The sequence below is a fragment of the Salarias fasciatus genome, chromosome 17, assembly GCF_902148845.1.
Source record: "Salarias fasciatus chromosome 17, fSalaFa1.1, whole genome shotgun sequence".
Classification (NCBI taxonomy): Eukaryota; Metazoa; Chordata; class Actinopteri; order Blenniiformes; family Blenniidae; genus Salarias; species Salarias fasciatus.
Window position 1 is genome coordinate 17922520 of NC_043761.1, and position 24292 is coordinate 17946811.

The 24292-nt window shown below is 44.6% G+C and overlaps 1 protein-coding gene and 1 pseudogene across 2 annotated transcripts; one reads left to right on the forward strand and one right to left on the reverse strand.

The window, feature by feature from the left end:
• The first annotated feature begins 11739 nt into the window (after nt 1-11739).
• On the forward strand, nt 11740-12414 carry LOC115404696 (superoxide dismutase [Mn], mitochondrial pseudogene; annotated as a pseudogene).
• Nucleotides 12415-13154: 740 nt separating this feature from the next.
• Nucleotides 13155-23936, reverse strand: pmpcb (peptidase, mitochondrial processing subunit beta). Of its 2 annotated transcripts, XM_030113575.1 has the most exons (13): nt 23813-23936; nt 22560-22697; nt 21887-21973; nt 20405-20534; nt 19946-20144; nt 19790-19869; nt 19435-19547; nt 19200-19343; nt 18741-18901; nt 18564-18649; nt 18400-18488; nt 18238-18313; nt 17967-18159 (listed from the first exon to the last, which is right to left on the reverse strand). In XM_030113575.1, exons 1-13 carry the CDS (start codon nt 23894-23896, stop codon nt 18095-18097), a joined length of 1452 nt encoding a protein of 483 aa, XP_029969435.1. In that variant the 5' UTR covers nt 23897-23936; the 3' UTR covers nt 17967-18094. The 2 variants fall into 2 exon arrangements, with proteins under 2 accessions (XP_029969436.1, XP_029969435.1); XM_030113576.1 differs by lacking the exons at nt 17967-18159; nt 18238-18313; nt 18400-18488; nt 18564-18649 and adding an exon at nt 13155-13352.
• Nucleotides 23937-24292: the final 356 nt, after the last annotated feature.

A 24292-nucleotide genomic window follows, 5' to 3' on the forward strand; every position in this document is an offset into this window, starting at 1 on the left:
GAGGTTTACTTTCAGGAGCTGACATTCAGATTAAGTTCTCCTATAATTGTTATTTTCCACAGTTACTCAGTTTGTTGACTAGTTTTAATGAGTTGTTTCATTGTAACCATGAATAGTTCCTGGATTAACTACTCAAAAAAGACCCTCAAAGGCATTGGCGGTTCTGGGGAGGGGCCAACAGGAGCCAGTGCCCCTGCAGCAGTGAGTCTGGAAACCCCGGTGGATTCTGTTATCCAGTTTTTTCTGTAATTTCTGCATTTGTAGATAGTATTACAGTAAATATGATGTGCGCCCGACAGGCGCTTCTCCCCACAAACTCTCCAGCCTGTGAATCCCTGAAGAGAGAGCCAAGATCCTGCGCTATCTGCCGGCACGGTGCGGCGGCGGATGTTCCCGGTGTTGGTTGTGGACCTGGTCAAATGCATAAACACTGTAAACATTATTATTGACGAGTAAATGATATGAAACACCATGGAACCAGTTCACAGAAGACCAGCACATGATCACACAACAACACAGTCCTGGGCTCTGTCAGCCCCGCCCCTTATCACACTCTGGCCCCGCCCCCTCGCTGTCTTTTTGTCCTCTCCGGCTCCAAACTTCCAACATGTCAGCCTCTGAGCTGACTTCATCTTATGATAATAGAAACAAACGGGTGGCGCCACGAATGGTTGCCACTTGAGTAAAACTGAGCTTTATTGTCAGTTCGGGGGTAGAATCCAAAATTCATCCAGCTTGTCCCCATACCGAGGAGGCATACATTACCAAACATAAAAATAAGATAAATAGACAATAAAACGAAGAAAAAGACTGCAAACAAACAAAACAAATTGACTTGGAGGAGCCATTTATCATTTGGACCACTAGGGGGAGCAGGATGGGTGAAAGCCATAAGGAGCACAGTGATGAGCTGCAGGTGTGTGAGAGGGTCAGCAACAAGTCTTCTGACCGTGTTTGTTCGGTGTGTGGGATCGTGTCGTGCTCGGCAGGTGGGAACTTATGTGTGAGCTCTCCTGCTCCAACTGTCTAGCTCTAAACTGTGGATTTATACGCACAGAGGGAAATGAACGGGTCACCGCACCCAAACAGTGAAAGTGAGTGGAAGTTACTGACTGACTCGGCGTGGACACGCATCCAAATCAGTCCTCCCTCTCCACCCTCAGAGGAAGTCAGAGTGGGAATGGGCTGCACAGATATAATATAATGTAGCCGTAGAATAATGACAGGTCTACATGTGTATGAAATATCAGACAAGGCCACTCATAGTGACCTCCATCGTTCACTTAACTTTCTATCTCAAATTTCTGCTTTGACTCAATAAAATCATCTTCGGTAACACTTTACTTTAAGCACCCGGTGTAACACATTATAAGTACTTATAAACACTCCTACATGATCACAATGCTTTATAACTCACTATACAGCACAGGGTTAGGGTTAGGGCTCGGTCCTAGCATTCTGATCATAACTATAGCTCCACCTGTTATAATGGCATTATAATGCTTTATAAATATACTTATAATGTGTTGTTCAGGGGGGCTTCAAATAAAGTGTTACCTCATCTTTACTCTCTACTCTGCTCTGCCCTTTAACCCAATTGTTAAAAAAATTTTTGGAGACTATATTATTATATACATACATACAATATTAATATTGTAACGCCCTCAGTGTGTACACAGGAATGAAGAGGCAGACTGTTTTGCTCAGGATGCCTTCATTTTGAATCACACACACTTCAAGGGGTGTGCACAAGGTAACACATGAAATCAGAACTTCCCATGGTCCTTTGCACCGCCCCCGCCTCCTTGCTCTTCAGCAGCCGCTACAATATTTGTTCTCGGGGAAGGAGTCAAAAATCTCTTCTGTACAGATTGTGCTGGTTTAAATTCTTGTATTTGTTTTCGTGTTTGTATTTATTCATTTCAGGCAATTACTATACAATAATGCACAAAGTAAAGAAAACATATTCACAAAAGCAATAAACAATGTAACAAGTAACCAAATAACAGAGGATTTCATTACGCCTGAAAGGGAGTGGGAAGAAGAAAACTTATTTAATCACACCCCCAATTATCCTTAATACAATCAGAAAAATTCTCACTTCCATAGTTACATATACACACATAGAGATTAATAATTCATTGATTTCGATCCACAAGACGAAACTTTGAAACAAGGTGGCGTTACCACTGGTAACAGATAACACATACTTAAATACAATACACACTTATATACCAACAATGGTAATGAACAGTATACCAAGAATGGTAAAAAAAACAACATAAACACACTCAGTAATGTTGATGTGAATTCAAGACCCACATTCTATATACTGCGACCAAACTGTACGTTTATATTGGAGTTTGAATCTATGAACACTGAGTATCCAGGTTGTTCCACAACTTAACCCCACATACAGATACACAAAAACGTTTACTGGTAGATTTAGTTTCTGGTATTTTGAAATTTCCATACCCTCTTAAATTATGAACTGTCTCTTTTAATTTGAAGAACTGTTGTATATTATTTGGCAATGTTTTATTAAATGCTTTGTACAGAATAATTGATGTGTTATATTTCACAAGATTATTGAATTTTAATAACTTAGACTGAATAAAAAGATTGTGAGTATGTTCTAGGAATCTAGCCTTGTGACTGATCCGCACAGCTCGTTTCTGCATTATGACTAGGGGATATATTGTGCACTGGTAAGTGTTCCCCCATACCTCTCCCCCTACACTGTAAAAAAAAGTACCCCCCATCTACTCAATAAAATTAAGGCAACACATTACAAGCAATATTATTAATTAAATTCAACTATGTTTGATATTGAGTAAATTTAAGTGAAATAAGAAGTGTCATAATTACCCATTTAAAATGAGTAAATTCTGATTCAAAACATAACTGATAACTAAACTAAAATATTAATTTGAATTGAAATAAACTGAAACTTAGAAATGAATTATTTATAAAAAATAATTTAATTCTACACTTCAATGATATACAGTTTAGTAATAATCATCTAAATTAATCAATGAATTTATTTAATTATTCATTATCTGCCGCTTCTTCCCTTTCGAGGTCGCGGGTAGCTCGAGCCGATCCCAGCTGCTGTGGGCGAAGGCGGGGTCGCCAGTCTGTCGCAGGGCTGACACATACATACAGACATTCACATCTAGGGGCAATTTAGGGTGACCAATTAACCTGAATTGCATGTTTTTGGACTGAGCACACACGGGGAGAACATGCAAACTCCACACAGAAAGGCCTGAGCCCCGGCCGGTATTTGAACCCAGGACATTCTTGCTGTGAGGCACGAGCGCTAACCACTGCACCACCGTGTGGCCCCGTTAATTATATCAATTAAATCTTATTTTTAATTAATCACAAATTCAACCATTAATGTAGAACTCTTGACTTTATTTTAAATGCCGCCAGCATCCTAAAATTGAAACAGTACAATGCTTGACCACAGTATAGTGCAAATGATACAACCCAACATTTGAATACCTAAGCTGACACATCCTTGGTTTTCTGTCCATTATTTTTTAAAAGGCAGTAGTTAAATGATGGGTAAAATAAATATACAGAAATCATCCAATGAAATGAAAGTGTAATAAAGTGCATGGAGACCATATCAATAATAAAAATCAAGAAAATAAAACACTCCACATTAAGCAAAACGTATGAACACACTACTTTTTCTTCCACGCAGGTATCGTCAGTCAATGTAATCTGTAGATATTGACAAATGCAGCATGTAAAAAAAAGCTGAAAAAGAGGGGGGGGGGGGGGGGGCGGGTCCTGAATCAAACTGTAGGGTAACACCATAACAATGTGCACTTCAGAGCAAAAGTCTGATCCCAAAGTGTGTTAAACGCTTTGAACCTGCTATACTTAAAGGATAGGTTCGGTTTAAACAGTTTTCACGTTGTTTATAGAATGAAGTACCACAATATCCTCACCCAGAAGGCTTTTCTGATCCAAACAGTGCTTCAGGAGAAAGTTAGATCCAAAATCGAGCGGCACACATCCCTATACTGTTAGCAGATGGGGCATGTGTATATCCGCTCCTAAAACGGCTTTAATCGTCCAAAAACTCATTAGTTTCAACAATATTTCATCATAGTCCGCTCAGCCTCTCCTCCACCACAGCCCGGTGTCGCCAGATATGTCATATATGCAGATATATGTTCGATTTGAATGTACTACTTGGCGTTCACGCGTATCTAGACACCTACATCTACATAGCAGGGATCAGAAACATGCGTTCGAATCGGCAGTTGAAAAAAAACACACAACAACGCTGCAGCTTCCACAGCTCCTGCTTATGTCACACCACCGCCTCGACATATAGACATAGATATCTAGATGTAGGTGTCTAGATACGCGTGGACGCCAAGTAATACATTCAAATCGAACATATATCTGCATATATGACAATCTCGCGACACCAGGCTGTCGTGGAGGACAAAAAAAAAAAGAAAAACTTAAAAGAAAAGAAAGACAAGACAACCTATACCTTCAGCTTCATCTCTCAACATTTCACTCGGTGAAAGTTATTTACACAATTTTAATGTATTAAAGTGGACCTATTATGCTATTTTTCAGTCACGTCATATAGGTCACAGACACCTAAAAACATAGTGTATAAGTTTTTTTTGCCCCAAATTCGTCCTATGTTCGGAGTTTGAGCGTTCTAAAAAGTGGCTCTGTGGAGCCTTCTTCAGAACAGTCTGTTTTTGACAGCCTATTTTCCGTGATGAACTTGAACGCATCTGGCCAAGCCCAACTTGTAAATTCACTGTCGTTCAGAAAGCACCTTACAGGAAGTTACACCGGAAGTTTCAAAATAAAACACAATGCACGACCTCACGGACGTAAACTTTTCCCTATATGTTGTTATTCCGCCGCCTCGGGAGGAGAGAATCAGCTCAACAGGGTCCCAGACAGTAGCGAACGCGGAAATTACCGTTTTTATATAGAATGAACCAAACAAAAGGAACTATTGGATAAAGAAAAGCTCTCATTTGAGATCAAAACATAAACCATGGACTCATCCTTGCTGGAAGTCTATAAATTACAGATCATTGTGGCTGGACGAGCAGAGCGACCTTGCAGAAGCGAAATGAGGTGTTTTTTTTATTTTATTTTCTGTTTATATGATGTGTTGTTGGTGTGACATCGAGAGCAGAGAGGCTCTCAGAGCAGCAGCCCTCTTCATCCGGACGGCGCTGCCGGTGTGTGTTGACTTTGCGCCCGGTGCGCAGTGCGCCTCCGCTGGGCTCCGGAGCTTCGCAGCCTCCCGGCGAGGAGAGGAGCGGCCGGGCGAGCCGTGCGTCTCCGCCGGCTTCGGGACCAGCTTCCGTGGAGCAGCTCCGGGCCGTTTACCCTATCGGCCCCAACTCGGCCCTGGAAGTCAGACGCCCGGGCGCCGTCACAGCCGCGGCCGACTCAAAGCGCCTCTCTGCTGGGGAGAGGAGCTCCGCTACGTTCCATCCGAGCTAACTGTGGCTAAGTTAGCGAAAACTGTCAGCTGGTCAGCTGACCCACCTGAAGACGGTGGAGGAGCTGACTATATGAAAACACTGGCGATGGATGAGAAAATACAGCCGAAATGAGCGACCTTGTCAGTACCCGATCCGTACCCGGAACACGATCCGTACCAGACGCCTCTGCGCATGCGTCAGCACCCCGCACATGCGCAGAAGTGGGCGTATTTTACGACACTCTGCGGTGGTAATTAACTATAAAAATATATATTTTAATTGCTGCCAACTGTCACACATTGGCTGGATTTACACGCTCCCACGCCACATCCTCCATTTCTCCCGCTGAAATGTCTTTTCAGGGACTTTGTTTTCGATTTCGGCTCAAAAGTGATCTGTGATCTACCTGTTCAGCCTGTGAACTCGCGATCGTTTAGTTTCGTCTCAGAGGCCGTGCAGAGACGAACTAACGCCGTCAGGTATGTGTGTTTTCAGTATTTATGCTCTTAAAGTTATAATTACATTTTCTAATTAGTTTATGTCTGTTGTGAGAACATTTTAAGGCGTTTTGAGCGCTTTGTGGGCCCTATTTGGAGGGTTACATGATTAATTAGTGAAGCTGCTTCACTCCGTCCTCCCAGCCTGCTCCTTGTTACCATCTGGTTTGTATCGATGCTGATCAATCAGGGACTCCAGAGCAGGATTCATTATTGTTTATCAGTTTTGGGATACACCTGTTGTTCTTATGAGTTCGTTTGCAAGCTGAAATGTGATCAAATAAAACTAAACAGACATATCTCTACAGTTACTATGCATTCAATAATTCATGTCTACAGGACTGTCTCAGAAAATTAGAATATTGTGATAAAGTTCTTTATTTTCTGAAATGCAATTAAAAAAACAAATGTCATACATTCTGGATTCATTACAAATCAACTGATATATTTCAAGCCTTTTATTATTTTAATATTGCTGATTATGGCTTACAGCTTAAGAAAACTCAAAAATCCTATCTCAAAATATTAGAATATCATGAAAAAGTATACTAGTAGGCTATTTAACTAATCACTTGAATCGTCTAAATAACTCGAAACACCTGCAAGTGTTTCCTGAGCCTTGAAAAACACTCAGCTTGGTTCAGTAAACTAAATCACAAGTATGGGGAAGACTGCTGCTCTGACTGCTGTCCAGAGGACCATCACTGACACCCTCCATCAGGAGGGTAAGACACAAAAAGACATTTCTCACAGAGCAGGCTGTTCACAGAGTGCAGTTTCAAAGCACATTCACAAAAAGTCTGTTGGAAGGGAGAAATGTGGCAGGAAACGCTGCACAGCCAAGAGAGATGACCGCAGGCTGAACAGCATTGTGAAGAAGAGCCGCTTCCAGACTTTGGGGGAGCTTCAGAGACAGTGGACTGAAGCTGGAGTCCAGGTATCAAAAGCCACTGTTCACAGACGTGTCGGGAAATGGGCTACAATAGCCGTATTCCCATGGTCAAGCCACTTCTGAACTCAAGACAACGGAAAAAGCGTCTGACTTGGGCTGTGGAAAAGAAGCACTGGACAGTTGAAGAGTGGTCCAAAGTCCTCTTTTCAGACCAAAGCAAGTTTTGTATTTCATTTGGAAGTCAAGGCGCCAGAGTCTGGAGAAAGGCTGGAGAGGAGCAAAATCCAAGTTGCTTGAACTCCAGTGTGAAGTTCCCACAGTCAGCGATGGTTTGGAGCCATGTCAGCTGCTGGTGTTGGTCCACTGTGTCTCATCAAGTCCAGAGTAAATGCAGCTGTGGACCAAGAGATTTTAGAGCACGACATGCTTCCTTCTGCTGAAAAGCTCTATGGAGATGATGATTTCATTTCCCAGCATGATCTGGCACCTGCCCACAGTGCCAGAACCAGCAGTAACTGGTGTACTGACCATGGCATTACTGTCCTCCATTGGCCTGCCAATTCCCCTGACCTGAACCCCGTTGAGAATTTGTGGGGTATTGTCAAGAAGAAGCTGAAAGACACCAGACCCAACAATGCAAATGAGCTAAAGGCTGCTATTGAAGCATCCTGGGCATCCATAACACCTCAGCAATGCCACAGGCTGACTGCCTCCATGCCACGCCGCATTGATGCAGTAATTCGTGCAAAAGGATTCCCAACCAAGTACTGAGTGCATTAATGGACATTTTCAAATGTTTGATTTTGTTTTGCTGTTATAATTTTGTTTTTTTACTTGGTCTGAGGAAATATTCTAATATTTTGAGATAGGATTTTTGAGTTTTCTTAAGTTGTAAGCCATAATCAGCAATATTACAATAATAAAAGGCTTGAAATATCTCAGTTGATTTGTAATGAATCCAGAATGTATGACATTTTTTAATTGCATTTCAGAAAATAAAGAACTTTATCACAATATTCTAATTTTCTGAGACAGTCCTATATGTGTAGAACTTAAGAACAGTTTTATGGTCGCTTGTTAACGATTTGTTTTCACATATTAAAAAAGGGGAATTACAACACACTTGTTTGTGATATTCACCTGTTCGGAGACTGGTTCACTCCTGTAGGTTTAATAAACCAACATGAGGTTTGATAAGACAGGGCCAGTGGCAGGAGGGAAGAGGGAACAGGTTTTATCAAGATCAAAATAGCCTCAGGACGACAGAACTCGAACAGCTTTGTTGTTTGCTGATTCAGTGAAAGGAAAACAAGAAAACAGTAACATTTAAGAGCTGATTCTCTCTGTTCTTTGTCCAGTCTTCATAGATGATGGGGCTAAACCTGTCCCAGAAGTTTGCCACCATCACAGGGCTGGTCCTGGTCCTGGTCCTGGTCCTGGTCCTGCCCCACTCCGGTGCAGATGCAGTGTGTTTTCTGTGGTGGGACTAAACAAGACCAAGACCAGGAACAGCTTGGCTCTGGTTGGAGTCCTGGAGTCCTGGAGCCCTGCTTCCAGTGGCAGCCCTCCCCCTCCCCAGCATCTGGGCCTCAAAGACCACGACTCAGTACAAGAAGACTCAGAGCTTCAACATTTTGACTACAGCATCCTTTATCCACAACCTGAGACAGAGTAATGGGATTACAGTTTGCACATAGATACACCAGCCTTACAGTACTACACTGCTAAATAATATTACATAGAAATTGAATAAGTTTTATTATTCCTTGCTCCTTTTCAGACCTTTTTTGTTTGTATTCTGTTCTTTGTTTTTCAATTCATTTTTTAAATGTTTGAAATTAATTCCTTCTCTTATTCATACATGCAAATTACATTTTGTTGTCGGTGGATTTGTTCTCTGCACACTGGAGTTGAGTGTAATCAAATGTAATTAAAAATAACTGCAGCGACAAGACTTTTCTCTGGTCTGTGTAACAGTGTGATGTGATGAAATTACGCAACTGTTGTGTCAGATGTTTACTATTGAAACTGTGTTGGTGTAACGTCACATCTGTCTGATAATGTACAAAGTCATAAAGTGTGGAGAGCCAGGGACCAGGCCCCGGAGAGCCTGGTACCAGGCCCCGGAGAGCCTGGTACCAGGCCCCGGAGAGCCTGGTACCAGGCCCCGGAGAGCCAGGTACCAGGCCCTGGAGAATGGGACTCTGCCTGCAGGAGGACTGCAGAGGCTCAGACACTGTCCAGAGAGGCTCCATTCACCACAGGTACATTTAGCTGAACTGAAGTGTGTGTTGTGACACACAGTGAAAGCCTTCTGATTCAACAGTCTATTATGATTAAATTCTTTTTAAAGCTTCTTTTCACAATTAATGTTAATAAAAGCAGATGTGCAGCCCATGGTTCAGTCAGATAACACTGTCCACATAAAGAAAGTGATAAAACAATGTGGGTGATGTCAATAAGTATTAATCACAAGCAAAACTTTGAAATAAGAATTACTGTGTAATAAATAATTTTCATAATGTATTCCATTGCTGAGACTGACTGAGGACGCTAATATATATTTTAGTCTTCATTTGGCATGTTCTCCCTGTGTTGTAAACTGTTTTCTTGTCTGTCTCATCTGCTGATCGTCTGCCCGTCCTGCAGGGGGAGCTCTCTGTTGCTCACACTGAGTTTTCTTCCATCATTCCTGGTTGAGAGTTTTCTTGGGAGTTTTATCTCAGTGGATGTGAGGGTATAAGGACAGAGGATGTTGTTATGATGCTGTGTAAAGCGAATACAGACAAAATATTTGTAAAAATGGCTTTACAAATAAAATTACCTGGCTTTGTTTAACCATTTAGAGTTTAGCTTGATGGTATTTTTAATATAAGATGTTTAAATGATCATTTCTGTGTGAGATAATAGGATACATTTATCTTTCTAAACTAGACAGACACACAGGTCGTTTTTTAAGTATGTAATTTTGCTAAACTTTAAACGGACATACGCCTTAATAAAGTTTGTCCCAGTAGAGTTGCCGTAACGAGCTGTCTCGCCGTAAATCATGTCGTGATGATGAGGGCACATGCGCAGAAGCGTCTGGTACGGATCGTGTTCCGGGTACGGATCAGGTACTGACAGACCTGTCCGGGGGCCGGCCAGGGTCTGGATTCTCTTCCGGGGGGAGTGGCGTTCCTCTTTATGACGTCAGGAAGAGGGAGATTTCAGAACCGCGTGTTTGAGTGTATATTTTATTAAAAGTGGAGCCACAATTGAGGGAGGTGACTGAATTTTTCACTTCTGGGGGATCATACAGAGGCTCTGGGAGGCAGTATGACTGTAAATACACCTTTTTAAAGTGAATTTTGCATAATATGACTCCTTTAACAATAGCCTATTAAAGAAGCATAGGAAAGGTAACCGCAGAAAACTGTAACCTATCTGCAACCTACATATTATTTTGATACTTTTTACATGAGAAAATAATGTACATTTCTACAACTTAGTTAATAATTGTCATATTGCAGATAAATATGGAAAAACCATGCAAGCCTTCAAGTGTCTTGTGGGCGGGCAGCATTCAAAAGACAACTTCCTGCTTCAACAGGAAGTGGTTCTCAATTAAAAACTGTTCAAAAACATTAAGTTGGATTCATTGATTTATCTCTGTGTTTGGAATCACATAAACAAAATGCATGTTTTTTGTCTAACTAAAATAAGTAGATATTTCTCCTAACATTTTTATGTTTTGTTTAATCAAATGATTGCGACAAAAGCAAGAACATAATAATATTGAATATCATTTACCTATTAAATTGATTATAATTTACATGGCCATAGATTCATTTATTACACTGTAGTTTTCCTCTCTCTGGTCGATGGAGTTGAAATCCTGCCACAAGCTCACAAACACACAAATCATCTTTTACTCACACCCAACCATTCACAAGTACACACTGTGGGTTATGAATACAGAACATCATTCACAACTAATGATTTTGATTGGTAAAGAAGAAACAAACCTATGAAGTAAATACAACGTGTTTAATAAATACAAAGAAACATTTCTTCAATTCCAAGAAAAAAATATATAATTCAAGAACAAACTAAAATCTTTCAAGTACAGAAACAATTTTCCGACAACGTGACTTTTGGCAGACTTTCTGTTGGCCCTGAGTCATCAGGAGACAATGTACAGCAGAGCATTGTAATTTTAAGAAACTGAAGCCTCAAGAAGAAAAAGGGCGATGCTGCTGGATGATGCTGGAGAACCAGTGCAGGATATTTTTGCGACATTCCCTGACAAAGGAGAGCCGAAAGACCAGGATAAAGCAGTGGAGCTACTTGGAGCGGTCCAGAGAGAAAGACACACAGCACAGTTGCTGCATCGACCTTCTGGAAGCTGGATCTCAATGCAGGATACCAGCAACCTGAACTATCAGCTGAATCCAGACACAACACCACGTGAGGTCTTCCAACACACAACCCAAAATGGGCTGCATGGAATACCAGGGTCAGAAACTCGAGAGAGGAAATCACATTTGGAGCCACCAAGATGCACATTGTGGCCTCTGCAAGGGTTTCTGGTTTTGGCCGCAGGAAAATCACAGCATACTGGCCACAGGCCCACGCAGAAGCTGAACAGTTCACCAGGACAGCAGGAGACGCCTGCTCCAGCCTGTCACCATAGAGACAGCTGCAGCAGTCGGTTGCTAGGCAACTGGAAGAATGACGTCATCAGAATCAAACATGAAAGCACCAGTGTCCTGCGACAGGAGAAACTGTTCACTTAACAAGCACAGAGCAACAGAACTCCACTTCAAGAGCGACTCAGAAAGATTTTTACCCGCGTTTCTCTCACCAAACCAGCATCACCATGAACGTCCTGTCCAGAGTCGGTCAAACTCTCATGCGTTCAGTCAGCCAGGCTGTGAGACCAGCTGCAGCAGCATCGAGGCAGAAACACACCCTTCCAGATCTACCGTATGACTATGACGCCCTGGAGCCCCACATCTCTGCAGATATCATGTGGCGCCACCACGGCAAACACCATGCTGAATATGTGAAAAACCTCAACATGATACAGGAACAATACCTAGAAGCACTTCAAATGGGGGATAAAACAGCCCAACAAGTCCTTAAACCAGCTCGGCTGTTAAATTATGGAGGCCACATTAATCACAGCATGTTTTGGAACAACCTCTCCCCAAATGGAGGGGGTGAGCCTAAAGGTGTCCTGATGAACGCCATCAAGCGCGACTTTGGCTCCTTCGAAACTATGAAACAAGAGATGTCTGCTGCCTCAATGTCAGTGCAGGGCTCAGGCTGGGGCTGGCTGGGTTTCAATAAGGTGACAGGAAAACTGAAAATTACAACTTGTGCAAATGAGGCTTTACTGCACAATGTAACCGGCCTGAAACCTCTCCTTGGTTTTGATGTGTGGGAGCATGCATATCACCGTCAGTACGACAACAGCCGATCAGACTACATCAAATCTATCTGGAATGTAATCAACTGGGATGAAGTAAGCAAACGATTTAACAAAGTCTAATCCTCCAGTTTCACTGAAGTTGCACCTAAATCAGACAATGTATTAGAATAGCACTGAATTTCAGGGTGTGAAGAAGGATCAGGCTGCTGTGAAACAGCAAAAATTTAAATGATCGAAACAAAAAGCAAGATGACCTTTCTACAAGACGATTTAAAATTGCAGAATCCTTCAAATTGACTTAACTTGAACTTAAAACAGATAATGTATTAGAATAACACTGAATTTCAAAAAGAGAATGTGAAGGATGCCGTGAAACAGCAAAAATATAAAAAATAATGGCTGCAACAAAAAGCAAGATGACTTTTCCAGCACACTAAACAAGCTCCAATGCACCAAAAAGAGAGATTCCCAGATAGAAAAAAAAAACAGAAAGCTTACAGCAAAAAAAAAAAAAAAAAAAAAAATAGTAGAGGCAGAGAACCAAATTAAAAAGATAGAGGATTGGGTTCAAAACATGGAGCAGGTTCTTGCTAAAATGATAAAAGTGATAAATTGGCAACAAGGGAAACTACAGGACTAGGAAGGGAGAGAACAAAGAGGTAAAGAGAGAGAGAAACATGTAAAGAGAGAAACATTTAAAGAGAGAGATAGAAATATTTAAAGAGAGAGGGAAACATTTAAAGAGAAAGAAAACATTTAAAGAGAGAGATAAACATGTAAAGAGAGAAACATTCCGAGAGAGAAACGCGTAAAGAGAGAATCATGAGTACTCTGAGGAGAAGCGGCTTTTAAAGCAGAACCAGACCTGCTTCCAGACCTGGCTGCACCGGACGGAGGAGGAAAGGACGGCAGACATGAAGAGCAGCTGTCAGAGTGATCACCCTGAGAGGAGGCCTGACTGAGGAGCTGTCCTGCACCGCCTGGGAGATGAGGAGACCGTCCAGACCACCAGGGCCAGACCAGGAGCCAGAGAGGGACATCCGGACCAAACTGCAGGCCTTGAGGAGACAACGCCCAGACTCATGAGCACAACACCAAGTTTTTCACTATTCAAAAAGCAGAGTAGAATTTAAACAGTAACATCTCTCTTTTCAGCCTTTCAGGGGCTTCTGAATGCAGGAGAGGAAAAACAGCAGGAAACTTGGAGAAACTGCAGGCCTTGAGGAGACGGGATACAGTCAAGTCGGCACCTAGAGAAGTCAGCCTTGCCGGGGGGGGAGGGGGTTCTCAAGTGGCCGAGTTGGTCGGTGCCGACTTGACTGTCAGCTGCTTACCAACTCAGCCAAAAGCCTCTTTTTTTTTTATCACGATGTCGGCTGCGCCGCGGCCGGCCGGCCGGGCTGTGCAGCAAGCCTCTTTTTATCACGATTTGCACAGTTTTTTTCGTGCCGCTGCGCCGCTTCTCCTCACGCAGCAGGCGGGAGACTGGAGGACAAACTGTGTGATTCTGGTGACTGACAGGTTAGAGGTGGATGATGTACCTGGAGCTTCATGTTTGACGTTCTGTTTCAACCCAGTAGCTTAGCTACGAGCGCGCAGCGCTAGCGGCTGTCTGGTCATGTGACCGGTCCCCAAGGCATTCTGGGAATCGTAGTGCAAACAACATGGGTGGTCCGATATGCACAATAACCCGCCGCGTGCGTCTCATATGTGTGGGTGGCCCATGTGATTACGGGGCGGGTTATTGTGCATATTGTGTTGTTTGCACTACGATTCCCAGAATGCCTTGGGGACTGGTCATATGACCAGACAGCTGCTAGCGCTGCGCGCTCGTAGCTAAGCTACTGGGTTCAAACAGAATGTCAAACATGAAGCTCCAGGTACATCATCCACCTCTAACCTGTCAGTCACCAGAATCACACAGTTTGTCCTCCAGTCTCCCGCCTGCTGCGTGAGGAGAAGCGGCGCAGCGGCACGAAAAAAACTGTGCAAATCGTGATAAAAAGAGGCTTGCTGCACAACCCGGCCGGCTGTCTGTGGCGCAGCCGGCATCGTGTTTAAAAAAAGAGGCTTTTGGCCGAGTTGGTAAGCAGCTGACAGTCAAGTCGGCACCGACCAACTCGGCCACTTGAGAACCCCCCCCCACCCCCCCACCCCCCCACCCCCACGAGGCCGACTTCACTAGGTGCTGACTTGACTGTATCTCGGGGGCGGTGCCGAGTTGGGCAGTGCCGACTTGGATTGGTGCCGACTTGACTGTAATCCGAGGAGACAACTCCCAGACTCATGAGCACAACACTCAGTTTTCCACAATTCAAAAAGCCAAGTAGAATTTAAATGCATGTTCTGTCAGTAACATCTCTCTTTTCAGCCTTTTAGGGTTTTCTGAATGCAGGAGAGGAAAAACAGCAGGAAACATGTGGAGAGAAAAGGGTGGAGTCACTTTCCAGGAGGCCATCAGGGGGTCTAAACCGGGTCCTGAAGGGCCGACGTCCTGCATGTTCTATCTTCCTCCCCGCTGCAGCACACCCGATCACACTGAGGGACTCATTAGTGGGCTTTTTTACAAACTTGAGGATGAACATCAACATGAGATCGAGGTGTGTTGCAGCAGGGAGAGAGGAAAGCATGCAGGACGGCGGCCCTCGGGGGCCGGAGGTGGCCCCCCTGCATGGTGGGAGCCCCCTAGCCCACTGCTGACTCCACATCAGCCCTGTTTGACCATCACCAGCAGGAATTAGCACTGATTTACTCCGGTTTCTCCCATCCAGCAATAAAATATCAATAAATAAATACATTTCATTGTACTACTGTAATTTCATTGTATTGCTACGTGCCATTGATGATTGTTCCTCTTGTAGCCTCTGTACCCTGTGTTTATATATGAATTGTATGTAGATCCAAGAACCTGTCTGTCCTATCTCCTCTTTCTGTCCCCTCACCCCAACCGGAACAGCAGAAAGCCGCCACCTCTGAGCCTGGTTCTGCAGGGTTCTCCTCCTCTGAGTCTGGTTCTGCAAAGGTTTCTTCCTGTTAAAAGGGAGTTTTTCCTTTCCACAGTCGCTTATGCTTGCTCATGTGGAGCTGTTGGGTTTCTCTGTAAAAGTGTCTAGAAACGACCATGTTGTAATTGGCACTTCATAAATAAGGCTGAATTGAATTAAAGACTCAAAAAGCACAGCGCGCATGGAGGAATTATTCTTGTGAAACTGACCTCAGATGGAGTTTGAACAACTCACTTTCGGTTGAGACTATTTTTTCTCCTGTACTTCCTCTGTTTCTGTCTCCAACTTGAAATGTACTTGCCATGTTTTACACAACACTGCTCCTGACTGAGATGTACATTCTGTTATATTTAAATAAAACCTGCTGAAGAACCAATTTGAACAGAGAGATCATTGATGAGAGGTTTCATAATGATATTCATTACCCACAGACTCATTAAGAGGCTCGAAGAACTGCTGACATGGGCCAGGATAAAGATGAAACCATGCAAGTCACACAGCCTCTCGAGCCGGAAGGGCCACAGGAAGGATAATATCATGTTTTCAGTAAACAGTGAGGCCATCCCACTCCTGAAAGACCAACCAATAAAGAGCTCGGGAAGGCTGTATACCGCGGACCTGTCAGACAAGCAGGTGGTTACATCGGCCGCAATGCAGCTACCTGATGGCCTGAAAAAGATCGATGAATGCCCATTGCCGGGGAAGTTCAAAGTTTGGTGCTACCAGTTCACCCTGTACCACCGTTTGATGTGGCCGCTTAAATTGTGTAACATCACCTCATCCTCAGTTCTGAAAATGGACACCAAGGCTAACTCCTACATCCGGAAGTGGCTTGGACTTCCTCGCTGCCAGTCCAATTCAGCTCTGTTTGGACAGAACATCTTGAGGCTTCCAATGCAAAGCATCAGTTTAGGCTTTAAACTGGAAAAGGTCCGCTTGGTCCTAGAGCTGAAAGATTCTGCTGATCTAGTGGTGCAAAAAGCAAAGCCAACTGTTAGCACTGGAAGAAAATGGGACGCATCCCAGGCAGTAGACCAGGCCACTACCCGACTGAAACACCAAGAGGTTGTGGGAATGGTACAACATTGGAGAGCAGGCCTCGGATGGGGAACAACAACTAAGATGTGGTCAAAAGCCACCAGAGCAGAGAGGAAAAAGCTGATTGTCCGAGAGGCCACAAAAAAGGAGCATGAAGGTCACAGGCTCAAAGCAGAGAGCCAGTCTCTCCAAGGCAAGTGGACAACATGGGAGGGCGTAATCGAAAGAACCATCACATGGGCCGACTTGTGGAAAATGCCTCAAGCCCGGCTAAGTTTCCTGATTAGGAGCAGGTACGATACCCTCCCAAGTCCACAGAACCTACATCTGTGGTACGGCACAGACGACCTTTGCCCTCTCTGCGGCCACCAAAATCCCAGCCGACAACACATCCTCTCCTGCTGCAAAGAAGCCCTGACGCAGGGTCGTTATGGGTGGCGACACGACCGAGTACTGCGGAAAATAGCCGAAGTGATCGAGGTGCGCAGACTGCAGGTGAACAAGTCCAGCCCAGTAACTCCTCTGCACCAGCCTGTTCAGTTCATCAGAACAGGGGGAGAGGCACTCAGTAGTTCAGTGCGAGAGCGGTCTCTGTTGTCTCCAGGAGGAGAGAGGCGGCGAACAGCTGATGTTGGTCCCCAACTCAAGTTCCCAGAACACATCGTCATGTCATCACTTCGGCCAGATATTGTAATCTGGTCCAGTTCTGCCGAGTGTGTCATCATGGAAGAGCGGACCATTCCTTGGGAGGAAGGGATGGAGGCAGCATTCGAGAGGAAGAGGGAAAAGTATGCTGAGCTGGCCTCCTCTTGCCGAGAAGCGGGTTGGAAGACATACATCTTTCCAGTTGAGGTCGGCTGCAGAGGCTTCACTGGAAGTTCCACCCAGCGGTTCCTGAAGACCTTGGGGATTAGTGTCCCCAGCCTGCGGAAGGCCATAAAAGACCTGGCTGAAGAGGCAGAGCAGGGAAGTTTCTGGCTCTGGTTACACAGGAAAGATAAGTTATGGGGAAAAGATGGATCCCAGGTCAGCTGCAGGGGGCAGTAGGGAGACGTGCCTACTGCTGCTCCACCACCCTGAGATGTTCTGGGATTAAAGGAGCGAAACATCGAAGAAGGGTGGATCCTGGCTGACGACCCTGCAGCTGTCCAAATGGCACTGGCGGAAGTGCGTCAAGCAGCAATGCTATGCAGGTTTTTACCTGTGCTCAATTCTATCAGCTCAGTATAGTAAATGGTAAATTTGCACCTTTAATTTTGAATTACTAAGAGATCAAACAGTGACTCAAGTGAAAATGACCCCCAGCTGAGCAGAACAGTGAAGTGTGGCCCTGCCATATTCTGACTGACAATGTCTAATTTTAGGGAGATGAATCTTGTTGGGCTTTTTGTGCAAAAGTGGTTATTCAGAATGGAATCCAAGATGGCTGGCAAATGCACAAAGAGCGTGAGCTGGGTTTAGACCGATGTGAGACAGGTTACTTTCACCCTACTGATGATGTGTTGCTGCAATAATCCTTGTACTTTGGGCTGTAAGTGTCTCTGGAGCTGGTGGAGATGGTGAGAGCCTCGAAAGCTACTGAGGAACAAGAAATGACAAGAACCACAAAGAAAGATGAGAGAATCTGTGTTATTGCAACATTATTATGTTGGTCTTTATTTTAGAATAAAACTCACAAGGAAAAGATCTGTCTTAAATATTGTTTCTCTGAGGGGAGGGGAGGGGAGGGGAGGGGCTGCTGTACATGAAGGTTCTGCTCAGGTTCTCATCCAGAACATCCCGCTGCGGATCTGGTTGTAGTCTGGAAGCTGCTCGATTGGACCTGAGAGCCAGAAAAGAGGAGTTTAGTGTCACTGATCAGACGAGGATGGAACCAGAGCTGGGAGGAGGAGCCTCGTACCGACTGCAGTGACGGCAGGAGCCCGCTGATAGATGTATTTGGTGCAAACCTCCTTGATGGTGTCGGCGTCAATAGCCTGCAAACACACATTAAACACTCAAAACTCAGCTCAGATTGTACTGATCTGAGGTCAAGCCAGTGACCTCTAACCCTTCCACTCACGTCGATGCGAGCCTCCAGCTCGTGCAGCGGGATCCTGCGGCTGTAGCACAGCATCTGTCTGCCGATGTCCTCGCAGATCGGCGTGGATCCTGCAGAGAGAACAGGGTAAGAACGGCCGCTCACACACTGCAGACGTCACCGCCGCCGGCCGGTCGTCGACTCACCGTCCAGGTGCAGCAGCATGTTGGTTTTGAGCAGATTCTTGGCTCGGGCCACTTCGCTGTCGGTGACGCTGGTGCACAGAGACATCCTGAAGGAGAGGAGAGCAAACAGCACGGCTCACATTCATCCAGTCACACACACACAGACACACTGCACTACGTCGGTGACGGCGCGCTCACCACTCCATCTGGGCGAAGTGCATCATGTCGCTGATGGTGCCCGGCTCGCACACCGTGTAGAGGCCCCACAGGCCCGTGTCGGTGTAGCAGGTGTTGAAGGACTGGAAGCTGTGGCACAGGTTGCCCTGGCACGCCATCTGAGCCAGCTTACTGGACAGATTCTGGAGGAGCAGAGGAAACACGGCGGCAGCTCAGCCTCAGGCTACTCCGGATATCAATAAAAGCACGTGCGCACACGCCACCTCAACGCTCTCGTGTGTGTCTTCATTACAGAGGAAGCAAGAAGGCACATGAACAAGCCGTGGTCTGATAGAGCTCCTTCAAATGACGCCTCGTTTCACCGTGTGCTTCATAACTCACAGATCACGGTGCATTTTTGCTTCACTATTTACATCTTCAAAGGCTGATCAGAGTTATTGACTGTCCACTTGATGCTACGATGCACATTTCACTTCTCACCACGCCTCCTCCAAACGAGCGGTCCCAGTTCCCAATCAGCGTGTTGGCCACCATGAGGGGGATGGTGTCGGGGTGAGACCAGCCCACCGCCTCCACTGCGATGGCGATGTGAGCCAGGGGCATTTTGTCATCGCGCACTCGGATCTGGACGACGACAAGACGCTCAGAACAACTCAAACTCTTTCCAGTCGGCTTCACGCGATGAGGCTGCGATCGTAGAAAACCTCCTGCTCACCTCGCTCCCGGTGAAGCGGCAGGCAGGGAGAGCCGGGGCTTCGCCCTGATATCTGCCCGGAAGCTTTCCAAAGTGGTACTTGGCCAGATCGATGAGCTCGTCGTGACAAACACCTGAAACAGGGGAAGGAGGCTCAGATTCAGAACACTCAACATTTCCATGACTGTGGTGTGCGCTCTGTAACGGCTCCTGAAAGCTCCAGAAAATACCATGGAAGGCTGACAAGAGAACAGGAGAAAATATAACAGGCTGAAAACAGCTACAAATGAAATATCAGCCAAAATAAGTGAGAACTGTAATAAAAAAGTGATGTAAGTGAATCCAGCTGTGCGGTGTGATGCAGACGACCTCTGACCTCCGGCAGCAGCCAGCACGATCCTGGGCCCTTTGTAGTGCGTGGTGATGTACTCCACCAGGTCTCCTCTGTTGATCGTCCTGCACCACAGGCGTCAGAGCGGCTCAGAGTCACGGACAGAGCAAAGCGTGCACGCCGAGAAGGAGCTCTGCTCACTTGATGTTCTCGGTGGGGCCGAGGATGGTCCTGCCCAGCGCCGTGGACTGGTACGCCGTGGCGTGCAGGTAATCGAACACCACCTCCTGCAGGTTGGTCTCCACCTCCTGCATCTCCCGGAGGATCACGCCTCGCTCCCGCTCGATCTCCGCCTCGCCCAGCGTGCTGTTCTGGATGATGTCGGCCAGGATCTCCACAGCTTAGGAGGAGAAGCGCGTCACCAACGTCACGACACCAAGACTCTTCCTGACAGGATTCTCATTTCTTCAGGTTTTAAAGACATTTTGGACACAACGTCCACTTCTCTAACAGGATCTGGTTTAATCTGCAACAAGTTGACTATGTCCTTCTGTAAATCAAATGTAGCCACAGAACGTCTGTTTAACTTGGTTTTAAACGACACCCTGAATTAGACGTGATTCGATTCTCACTGCGGCCTTCTTCACTCCTCACTCGTACCTCGTGGCAGGTCCTTGGAGAAGGCCTTGGCGTAGTACACCGTCTGCTCCCTCGACGTGTAGGCGTTGAGGTGAGCACCCATGTTCTCGATCTCCAGCTCCAGGTCCAGCTGGGAGCGCTTCCTGGTGCCCTACACACACACACACACACACACACACACACACACACACACACACAGCGGAGACTCATGTTAGCTCTTCTGACGACAGAGGGCGTCCATTTGAGAGGAGGCAGGATGCTGAACGACTCTTTTTTATGCCTTGAAGAGACGAACAGGAGAACCAAGAGTTCCTCATAACAGTTTGGTTTTACTTTTGGTAATTAGCATTAAATTACCAAAACATGGATCACCAAAGGTAACTGACCACTTTAGTTAACTTTTTTTTTTTACTTTATAAATTTGCCTAAATTGTCATTTACCAATTAATAATTACAGATCATTAACTGTGAATCACAAACAAATCAATTACGGTGTAATAAACTGTTTAGAGTGAGACAAAAGTAAACTATTTAAAATCAATTATTAATTGGAATAAATTATTGATGCATTAATTATGTCAGACAATCAGTTGTTTGGGAATGAGTCAATCACAGAGCAATTTAACCATTAGATCATTGACCGATGAGGTGTTATTGATCAATCAATGTAAACATGCTACGCATCGTTCTGTGCTGTGAAAACTGTGAAAATATGTTGCATATTATGTATATTTTATTGTACATACTTTTTTCTTTTCTTTTTGATCACTTGCCTCTGACAACATATTTTGTTCACTTGTATTTAAAAAAAATAAAAAATTAATATAAACCCCCCCAAAAAGGAAAACGTTGCACAATGCAGAAATGTCATGAAATTAACCTAAAATGCTCCTCAATGACCAAAACTGGACAAGATAGCCTCCATGACCGACCGACAGAAGTCCAAAATAAGAGAAGCAGAAAACAAAGCCAAGAAAGAGGCTGCGAAGAGAGAGGAGGAGAGGAGGGAGAGGGAAAAGAGAAAGAAAAATATTACCCACCCCAGAAAGAGGAGAACATCAGAGAGGAGAATAAGAGGAGGGGAAGGAAAAGAGTGAAGGAAAAGAGTAATACCGACCCCGAGAAACAAAGAGAAGAATGTCAGAGAGGAGAAAGAGAGGAGGCAGAGGAGAAAGTAGGCCTGACCTTGAGAAAGAGGGGGAAGAGCATCAATAAAGCGAGAGATGATGTTAAAAGCAAAGAACACGACTCCTCTGGCAAAGAACAAAAACTTGTATTGATTTGAGACTAAAATGCAAAATCAAAATAAAAGGAAATCTGATGAAGCAAAAAAACGGATGTAAAGCAAATGTTAGGGCCGCACGGAGGCACAGTGAAGGTCCTGGGTTCAAATCCCAGCCAGAGTCTGGGGCCTTTCTGCACTGAGTAGCCATGTTCTCCCCGTGTGTATAACCATCATGCCTTCTTTCAAACTGGAATTCTTGGATTGTTCTGCCTCCTGACCTTAAACGCCATGTGCTCCAAGAAGTGTGCCGTGCCGTTGTTCCTCTGGTTCTCGTAGCGGCTGCCGGCGTCGATCCACAGACCCACCTGAGAGAGATCAGCCGTAACATTCAGACCCCGCAGCTCATCAATAGAGACGATTAGAAGTCGAAATGGAACAGAGAACGAGCACACATTAAGAATGTGGAGAGAAACTCAGTTTGTGGATAAACCGTGCAGAAATACAAACTGTTAAAGTAATATTGTCCTGTTTTGTAAGTCTGTATCACACTAAAAACACAGATGAAAAACTATAAATACAGCAAAAGAAATATCTCTGCACTATATCTGCAGGTGAGACTGTTTGGTTCCTTTCAGAGGAGCTCCTGCTGAACATTTCAAAAACCAATTTATTCACTTAAAAAAGGAAATCGGGTTCAAGTAGTCACTGAGATCACCTACCTTTGATTAATCTGTATTAAAAAAGAACATGAATCTTGACTAAGAGGTGGCTAGAAGGAGCTGCTCTACATTTCTCTTCCCAAAAAGAATTAAAAACTGACTTTAAAAGATGGAATAAATGGAGTAAAACGAGCTTCGACATCATCAGAAGAGTTGGATTCTGGGATAGCGGTCAGAAGCTGTATTCTGGGTTCAGAAACAGGACTTTTTAAACCTTCATTTAATAACTCACTGTGCAGGTGGTGAGCCCAGAGTCCTCTGAAGCCACCCGGAGTCCATTTTCTAACGTGGTCACTTTAGTTTCAGGAACATTTAGCGCCACCTGCTGAGCAGCTTGAGTAGCCAAGAGTCTTTTGGGCCCTGCTGGAAGCTGCAGGAGAAGAGGAAACACTGTTAGTTTATAAACCCAGCGGCCGCTTTGCTTGTATGGACACTGAGGCGAACGTCTCCTTCCACCACATCCCAGATCTGCTCCATCTGAAGATGACATGCTGCTCAGGGACATGGTCAGCGACAATCCTCAGGTAGACTGTGGAGTTTAAAACTGCTCCGTTGATACTAAGAGAATAAAAATCTCCTCCACCATCAGAGCAGCAACTGAACCGTCCAACATGCATCCAGTCTTCTATGGTCCAGTCTTGGAGTTCCTGTGTGAACTGTAGCCTCAGATTCCTGCTCCTGTCTGACAGCAGTGCCAGTGACACTGACTGTGGTCTTCTGCTGCTGGAATTAGTCACTGAAGTGTTTGCATGGGCAGCTGGTGAGTGTGAAGTTTATTCACACCAAAATAAACATTTTTTTTTTTTTTTAACTGATTTCAAACAATCCCTGAGGGATCTCACTACACAAGACACAATAAAAAGCGTTAAAACCATTTGGAAAAATGACTCAACAACGTGGAAAAAATAGCTGTTAGTCAGACATTTCACAGTTGTATCTCCCTCCAACAGTCAGGGACTATTTGATCATAACGCTGGTTTTGTTCTGTTCATATAACAGACTGTAATCGGTTATGGATTCTCCATCATATTTGCTTTTAATCATGTACCTTTGTCGATCAAGATAAATATTTATTTAGTTTTACATATATATGTTGCAAAGTCCCTTCGCTCTTAGTGAATTACTTCCTGTTGCCACATACAGATCATGTGAATTCGGTGGATTTAAGATCACAGCACGGATCCATCCAGCCCTCAACCAGGAGTTCAGGCTTCTGTTCTGCTGGTCTGATGGGGTTTGACAGATTTTCTTGGGTGGAGTCTTAACGAGGCAGTCTGCTCAAAGCTACATTCTTGTCAGTTTTGAAACTGGGGATAATCCTAGTTTATTACACAGCGCATCTTTCTCCTGTACTGTAGCTAACTGTAGCTAACAGCTAACAGTGCCGAGCGGTCACGCAAACAGGTTTACGTCGCTAACTTCGCCTCTTGCTGACCGCAGAGGTCGAACCACGTTAAAGGCAAGTCTTTAAAGCCGTTTTCTCACCCTGGTGACACAGTTTGTCGTCAATAAATGTCTCTTTAGAAGGAATTTTCCAACAGACGTGAGGCGCTGCACGGGCGCCGCCATGTTGTTTATCTGGACAAGTGCGCGATGGCCATTTCCGGTTACGTCATATCCACCGGAAATGACAAATTATATCCACCGAAGAGGTCAATACCGAAATAAAACCATCGACTGTATAAAAAGTAGAGAAGCACGTGGCTCCAAAACATTTTTTTTAAATTAAGATTATAGATAACAAACAGTACAAACAAAGATCAAACATTTAGACAGACACACACCATTCACACATGTTATTACATTTAGGAAAAGCCAATTATACCGCCAGGGGAGAAAATATTAAACAAAAATAACAACGTTCATAATAAAATAGAAAAACAACAATAAGTCAGGGAAACACCAAACAGATGTATGCTGATGATGTGGTCATTTATGTTCATGCAAAAAACAAAGAATTAGCAG

Coding starts and splice junctions, on each gene's coding strand:
- pmpcb (XM_030113575.1), bottom strand. CDS start 23,896: ATGGCGGCGCCCGTGCAGCGCCTCACGTCTGTTGGAAAATTCCTTCTA. Junction 21,974..22,559: donor CTGGGCTCACCACCTGCACA/GTGAGTTATTAA, acceptor GATCTCTCTCAG/GTGGGTCTGTGGATCGACGC. Junction 19,344..19,434: donor GCCGCTTCACCGGGAGCGAG/GTGAGCAGGAGG, acceptor GTCGTCGTCCAG/ATCCGAGTGCGCGATGACAA.